The sequence below is a fragment of the Neophocaena asiaeorientalis genome, unplaced genomic scaffold (genome assembly GCF_003031525.2).
Source record: "Neophocaena asiaeorientalis asiaeorientalis breed wild unplaced genomic scaffold, Neophocaena_asiaeorientalis_V1.1 scaffold356, whole genome shotgun sequence".
NCBI classification, from domain to species: Eukaryota; Metazoa; Chordata; class Mammalia; order Artiodactyla; family Phocoenidae; genus Neophocaena; species Neophocaena asiaeorientalis.
In genome coordinates this window covers 901,406-909,058 of record NW_020172269.1, presented here as the reverse complement: position 1 = coordinate 909,058, position 7,653 = coordinate 901,406, and the positions used below count along the sequence as shown (strand labels likewise).

The window sequence follows — 7,653 nt, the reverse complement described above, 5'->3', positions numbered from 1 at the left end:
GCAGAGGGCAGGTGGCCGTGGCCCCGGTTTGCTGGACCCTGTAGACGCAGAAGTCATTTTTGAGAAATAACTGAGAAACAGCAAAGCTTACTTATCTTTTCTCCTCTGATTGAATTACAAAAGGGAGGGAAACACTGAGGTACAATAGTCTAATCCTCGTTTCTCTTAACTTGGCTAAAAGTCTGTTCTGTGCTTTAAAAAGAGTGAAAACTAACAGCTTTTAGCTAAAGCAGTTCTTACAAATTAAATCGCATGTGTTTAAAGTTACGTGCGTCACCGCCGAAGAAAGGTGTAGCCTGTTTGGCCTCGGTTTTCCTTACTTGGAGCAAATGTGTTTTCCTGTGGCTCCCAGAGCAGCTTGCCGGTCAGATGTGACCTCCCGACATTCCCAGCGCGGGGCCTGGGGGATGACGGTCATTGGCTCTAGAAGGGCGCTACTCCCAAGCCATTTGATGCCGGGACACCTGAGTGGAGGCTGCCGGCCCCGAGCTTCCCGGGGAGAGAGACCCGCCTGGGGGGCTCTGGAGGTGCCGGCCACACGCTCAGGCTCAGCTGTGGGTCCTCACGGGAGGGGGGCCTCCTGCTTTCTCTGGCCCCTTCCCACGGGTCGCGTGGCCTTATCGGTGCCGCCTGGCCCTCTGTGTCCTGGAGCTGGAGGTCCTGAGGGAAGGGGCCGAGTGCTGGCAGGAGGGGTGGTCCTTCCAGGTCGTGGTGGGCAGGGGCGGCCTGAGTGATGCCCTCACCTGAGAGCCGTGGAAACAGGTGGGCCCAACTCAGCATTCAGGAGGGAGCGGGTGCAGTTTGGTGGCTGACCCCTGTCCTTGCTGGGCCTGGCCACGAGTGGCCCCCACCCCCAGACACACGTCCGGCACCCGGGACCCCGGTCCTGTGGGCTGTCCTGGGACTGGGGGTCCTCCCAGGGACACACGTGGGGTCTTCCCTCTGGGAGTGCTTCCCTCGGGGAGGAGGGGCCTGAGTGGGTGAGGCCTGTGAGTAAGGGCCGCTGGCCACACAGCAGCCGGCCCCCCGCAGGCCAGGTCGGGCCCGTCCCAGGAGCCAGACCCCGTCCCCAGGCTTCCTGGGCCCCAGGCCTGCACCGGGTCCCGGGAGGCCTCCAGCTTCGAGCCCGCGTTCGCCTTGTTGCCACGAAGTGTGGTGTGGGTGCTCGGTGCTTGTCGGGCCATCGGTCTCCATGCGGGCGGGTCGCGTGACTGCAGAGCACAGCGGGCAGCTGGGATGCCCCCGGGGCATGTGCTGGGCATGCTTGCCTCTGTTAAAGCCCGGAGATCCTGCCGGGCCCTCCGGAGTGGGGTCTGCTCACGGCGGCGTCCTCTCTGTCCTGACCGCCCCTTTCTGTCTCCCCACCACCAGGTCCGGCCTCTTCGGCCTGCCCCCGTCAGCTCCACCGCCCCAGGCCCAGGACCCGCCTGTCAACGGCTGCCACGGGCCGGCCCCCACGGAGGGCGACACAGAGGCGATGCAGCTGGGGACAGGCCCCCCGCCACCTCCCAGTGGGGACCAGGCCCCTGGGACCGCCAGCCCCAAGCCGCCCCCGCTGCCCGCCGGAAGCCTGCCCCCGTTCCCGCCCTATTTTGAAGGCGCCCCCTTCCCTCCCCCGCTCTGGCTGAGGAACACGTACCGGCAGTGGGTGCCGCAGCCGCCCCCCCGGGGCATCAAGAGGACACGGAGGCGCCTGTCCCGCAACCGCGACCCTGGCCACCTGGCCCTGAGTCCCATCCGCCTGAGGCCCCTTTATCCCCAAGCTGAAGCTGACGCGGCCCCTGCCCCCCAGCGCTGCCCCGCCGCCCCCCAAGATCCGCCTGAAGCCCCACCGCCCCGGGGCTGGCGAGCAGGAGCCCGTCTACAAGGCAGAGCTGGTGGAGGAGCTCAAGGGCTGTGGCCGCGGCCCCCGGGCCGGCTCACCCGCGCCCCTGGCTGACGGCTCTGCCCGCTCTGGGCTGGCGGACTCGTCTTCTGGAAGTTCCGGCGAGGACGACGACTGCAAGGGGTGTCCCCGAGGTGAACACGGGCGTGACGACCTGGCTTTTCTCGCCGCCTGCCCCCGGAGAACTGGCTGTGCCAGCGTGTCGGTGTGGAGCAGCGACAGCCTGGACGAGTCCAAATCGTCCAGCTCGGAAGTGACGTCACCAGACATGTGTGACCTCTCGTCTGGCGACGGTGCATCTGTGCCGGCCTCGTCCAAGGACGCGCGGCCGACGGTCCCACCCCTGACGGTCAGGCTGCACACGCAGAGCGTCTCCAAGTGCGTTACCGAGGATGGAAGGACCGTGGCCGTAGGGGACATCGTGTGGGGTAAGGTTCATGGTTTTCCCTGGTGGCCAGCACGTGTCCTGGACATCAGTCTTAGCCAGAAGGAGGACGGCGAGCCCTCCTGGCAAGAAGCGAAAGTCTCATGGTTTGGTTCTCCAACTACATCGTTCTTGTCTATTTCAAAACTCTCCCCTTTCTCTGAATTTTTCAAACTGAGATTTAACCGTAAGAAGAAGGGGATGTATCGGAAAGCTATAACAGAGGCTGCCAATGCTGCCCAACACATGGCCCCGGAAATAAGGGAGCTCTTAACCCAGTTTGAAACGTAACTCGGGTTCCGACCAGGTGAGTGTGTGCGTGGAGGGCGGCCTCTCGCCGGCCGTCCCGAGCCCGTGTCTGCATCTGGGCTGTCCCTCCGCCCTGGGCCTTGGTGAGCCAGGGGGACGCGGACGCCCCTGGCCATCTGGCTCGCTGCTCCAAAGGGGGCCGTCTGGACAGTCACCCCGCTTGCTGGCAACATTGTCCAGCTTTTCGATTCACAGAAGAGGTGATTTAAAAGCAGGCGAGTCGTCAGCCACCTGTTCAGAGAACAGAGCTAGTTTGTGTTTTGCGGCCATTTTGCAAAGGACCGTAAAAGGCCTCCTTGCTCTTTTCGTTTACCTTTGGAGAAAGGAGAGGGTTTTAAAGGTGGTGGCTTTGACTGAGGGGGTGGTGGTGAGCGCAGGGAGGGGCTTCCTCTGTTACTCACTCTTCCCAGGCTGCAGCCAGGGCCTCCCTCCCTCCCCTCCCCAACCTCCTGCTCGCAGGTGCGTCCAGGGGTCTGACTTTGCCCTAAGGAGGAAAGTCACCGAGCTGCCTGCCCTCAGAGGTAGCGCGTACGGCCCAGCGCTCCTCTGCTGCTGCCAGTGGGGGCTCCCCTCCGTCAGCCGGCACGTGGGTCCTGGACATTGGTGCCCGGGGGCTCCAGGCTCCCGGTGGCGGGGCCGGTGCTCTGGGATCTGTCCCTGGGCCAGTGCCTCGCCCTCCGTCTCTGCCCCCAGGAGACCTTTGTAGGATCTCCAGCCACAGGCCTTACGGAGCCTCTGTGGGGTTGGGGGTGTCACCCCCTGGGGTTGGAAACATGACCTTGTGCAGTTGCCGTGTCACCAGGTGGGGTGGGGCGTCACCGTGTGGCATGTCTGGCGGGTGTCCGGAAACGGCCGAGGGGCTGAGGGCGTCTGCCGTGAGCTTCCCCGGGCCCCGAGGTGCAGGGAGACGTGGGTGTGCTCTCATCTGATGGCTGCCACCAGCTCTGGCCTGGGCAGCGGGGCGTGTCCCGCGGGTCACTGGCGCTGGTGGCCACTCTTCCCAGGTCTGACTGCCCCCTCTGTCCTCCCCTGGTTGGTCCCGGGCAGGCCATGGTCCCCCGAGGCTCCAGGCCGCCTGGGTGGACCAGAGGGGACATGACAGGGTCCCCTGTGAGGGGCAGCCTGTGGGGTCAGTGCTCTTCCTGGCCCAGTGGTCTTGTGCTCACGGCCACAGAAGCAGACGGCATGGCACGGGGCTGGCCCGGAGGACGAGCTGGGCCTCTGCCTTCACCTCCGGACCCTGGGGTGACCTTGTGTGGCCTGGCTGCCCTGCTCACCCACCTGTCTGTGCCAGTTTCCCGGGTGACGTGAGTTTTCAGGGCTGGGCGAGTCCAGCTCACGTGGCTGGAGAGGGGCTTTGTGGAGTGCTGGTGCCTGCTCCCTGCTGTGCCGGGTCCAGCGGGGTCCTGGGACTGAAGAAGCAGTGATGAGGGGCACGTCTGGGCCGGGGTCCCTGCCGGGGCTCCTGAGGCCTTGTCCCCACCCCTCCCCCACCTGCTTCCCACGTCACCTCCTGCATGGCTCCCCGGATTCCGGGCACGAACTTCTCCTGTTGGGAACCAGGCACATCCCCCATCAGTTCTGGCCTTCGTGTTGGGGCGTGGGCGTGGCACCGACCTGGGGCCATCCAGGCAGCTAGGGTCTCAGGTGAGAGCGGCCAGCTCACCTGAGGGGCAGCGGTCCAGAGAAAGTCCAGATGCCCTGGCATCGGGCTTCCTAGGGCATCTCCCTGCTGTGGCCAGGCTTAGGGACAGCCCTGGCTGCGGCCACGTCCCGCTGGCCTGCGGACCACCGGGGATGGGGGGGGCCCTGCCTCTCTCTGTGCCCTTCCGCTCCTGGCCCCGCCCCTCTGCTCACAGGGCCCAGCCCGTCTTTGGCCTGGTGTCAGGCAGCTTGCCCACGTGCCCCTGCTGTGGGCAGAGACAGCCCCGTGGGATCAGGGCTCTGTGTATCAGGAAGCAGAGGAGGAATCTCGCCGGACGGGTTTGCCTGCTGCGGGGGCCTGTGCCCCCCGCCCCCGCGGGGTGTGGAGCTTTGGGAGCATGGCAGGGCGGCCTGGATCCTCTCGGCGCCAAAGCACCAAGTGGTTTTGGCTCATGGGCTTTTGGGTTTTGTTTCTTGAGTCTTAAAGACTGAGCTGAGGTTTGTGCCAGCCAGGTGGCTGATCTGCTGGCGTCAGCAAGCCTGGGCCTCGTGCTCAGGTGGGGTCCGCGGTCTCCTGGTGGACAAGTTTGCTTTCAGGTGTCAAGTGTCTGGGGAGCAGCCATCCAGGCTGCTCCTTGAAGGGGACGCAGGGGACTGCCCTCACCGGGGAAGGTGGGCTTCCCCAGACAAGCTGAGGGCTGCGGGGCTGGTGCAGGAGGAGGGTCCTGGCAGAGCTTGGGTGAGATGCTTGCTGGTGGCAGTGCCCCGTGGTGGTGCTGACGTAGGGGCCAGGGTCACCAGCACCCCGGCGCGTCCTGGCAGGAGGAGGGACCTCCCGGCGGGCGTGGGCCCCCCGGGCCCCCCACGGGAGGACTGGGAGGCTGGCACAGGGCCCTGGAGCTCGGCCGGGAGGCCTGCTGGGGAAGGTGTTCTCCCGGCCCCACCCACCGGCCACCCCGGCCTGGCCCAGCTGACCCTGCAGCCACCTGAGGACGGCTGAGGCGGTGCCAGGGGCTCCTTGGGATTTGGGCTGTCCGTGCTGCCCGCAGGTGTGTCAGGAGAGTCTTAGCAGATGTGGGGCTGGGCCCCTTCCAGGGGCGTGTGCCCAGCACCTCTTCCCCGAGAGACTCTGCCCCCTTTGCAGGGCTGCTGGAGGCTCAGCTGAGAGGTAGGTGCCCATGCGGACGTTGTGAGAGTTGCGGAGCCGGCCTGGGGCCTGGCGGCCAGGGCGCTGGGGAGAGGCCAGTGGGGCCTGGCTGGGCACAGGGGCTCTGAGCAGGCACCGCCCCCAGGGTGCTTGTGTGCCCCATTGGGGCACATCTCCCAAGGGCTCCGGGCCCTGCCCTGGCCCCAGCAGGCTGGCGACTCTGAGCCCCCGTTTCCCCATCTGTCTCCCGGGTAGGGGGGAGTGAGGGGACTTGTCTGCAGCCGGCTTTCCAGCTCTGCTTTCCCGGGAGTCCTCCCATGTCCCCCTGGGGTGGGGCTGGGGTCGTGCTCCTGACTGGATGGGCGGCGAGTGTCCTGCAGGTGGGACAGGGATGCCCTGAGTGCGGGGCTGGCCCCCCAACCTGACAGGTGACAGCGACTCCTCCCGGGGGTGGTGTGACCCCAGGCCTCTTCCTCTCTCAAGGGGTCGGCCTACCAAGGACTGAATGCTCTGCTGGATGGGGGACAGAAGTGTGCAGTCACTGAGGCCTTTGTCTGGGGGGCCGGGGAGAGGGCTGTGACTCAGAGTCCCCAGATTCGTGCATAACCCACAGGAATGTGCTGAGAGGGGACAAGGACCTCCCAGCAGAGCGTCTGGTGAGGAAGCTGATTTGGACTGGGGATCTGGGAAGGCTTCCTGGAGGAGGTGACATATAGCTGAGATTAGAACAGTGGGCTAATCATGAGCTAATAGGGTGGGGATGAGCATCTGAGGACGCAAAAGGAGCAGCATGTGCTGGGGCCCGTGGCAGAAGGAAGGTGGGCATGTCCTTAGGGGTGGGGAGAGGCCCAATGTGGGCCTGGTGGCCTGAGGCCCCAGCTGTGGCCTTATCCTCAGAGTAGGGGTGCCATGGGAGAACTTCAAGCAGAGGGTGGATGGTCCTGTGCTCTGGGACAGCAGTGTGATGGGGGCCCGGAGGCTGGAAGGATGTGCCAGAGGACAGAGGCTCAAACAAGGACGGGGTGTCAGAGGGCCACGGGGAGCAGGGAGCAGAGGTCCGGGGGACGGGCTGGGCTGCTGGCACTCCCAGAACTCGGGGACCGCCATGCCCCTCGCCGGCCGTGGAGGGGGTACTCCGGTTGCCGGCATGTGAACGCCTGGGTCTCGGCTGGGAGGAGTCTCGGGGTCCAGCCTCAGAGGAGCCTTGGGGCCGAGTGATGGATTCGTGAGATGACATGGGTGAGGACGAGGCCGTGGGTGAGCACGGATGGGCTGGGGCCTCGCCCAGCCCGCAGGCACCACCCAGGTGAGGGCAGGCGGTGATGGAGCCGTCCGTTACCTGGTGCACGGTCACTGGGAGCGCACCCCAAGGGCCTGGGAGGTGCGGTGACGGGTGCCTCGATGTCCTGGGAGCCGTGACAGCTCAGAATGCCACCCAATGTCCCAGCCTCTCAGCCCAGTGGGAGATTCACAGGCCCTGTGTGAGCTGGGAGGGTCCAGGGCTGGGGCCCAACCTCCCGTGGAACCGCAGGGGCCCTGGCCCCTTCCCTTCCTGCCCGAGTGGCCGGGCTGCTGGCCAGCAGGGAACTTCCGGGGCTCACTCCGCAGGCAGCTCTGAGCGCTGGGTTTTTTGGTTTCTCTGAGTGGAGGGCACCCTTGGGGTGAGCCTCGTCCCCTATGAAACTTCCTGTGGCGCTGGTACAAAGGATCTCACGCTGGGCATTTGGAAACAACAGAAATCTCTTCCTATGGTTCTGGAGGCCAGAAGCCCGAAGTCAAGGTGCCGGCAGGGCGGTGCTCCCTCCGAGGCTCCAGGGGAGGGTCCTTCCTCCCTCTTCCAACTCCTGGGGGCTCGGGCGCTCCCGGGCCTGGGGCCGCATCGTGCAGCCTCTGCCTGCACGGTGACGGGGGCCTCTCTGCTGTGATGCGTCCTCCCTGCCGTCCTCCACGAGGACCCTGGGAGGCGTTTATGGGCCACCTGCTTAGTCCAGCCTGATCTGCTCATCCCAAAGCCCTCATTCCATCACACGGGCCGCACCTGTCCCATGGAAGGTGACGGCCCGGGTTCCATGGTTGGGGCCCCACTCGCCTGCCGCGTCCTCTCCCCACTCAGCAGGCCCGTATGGGTCCGCGCACAGCGCGTGCGGGGAGGCCGTGCACGGAGGCCGCGCGCACGGGCCGACGGCGGCACCAGGGCCGCTTTCGGCTTCACAAGGTGACTCTCCCGGGAAACAGAGACATCCG

The 7,653-nt window shown here is 65.7% G+C and overlaps 1 protein-coding gene across 1 annotated transcript in view; it reads left to right on the top strand.

The window, feature by feature from the left end:
- Positions 1–1,291: 1,291 nt before the first annotated feature.
- PWWP2B (PWWP domain containing 2B) overlaps positions 1,292–7,653 on the top strand; it is a 14,266-nt gene continuing 7,904 nt past the window's right edge. Inside the window, 2 exon segments of the mRNA XM_024762328.1 lie at positions 1,292–1,747; positions 1,749–2,616. Coding sequence (XP_024618096.1) covers positions 1,478–1,747; positions 1,749–2,600 — 1,122 coding nt within the window. The 5' untranslated portion in view covers positions 1,292–1,477 and the 3' untranslated portion in view covers positions 2,601–2,616.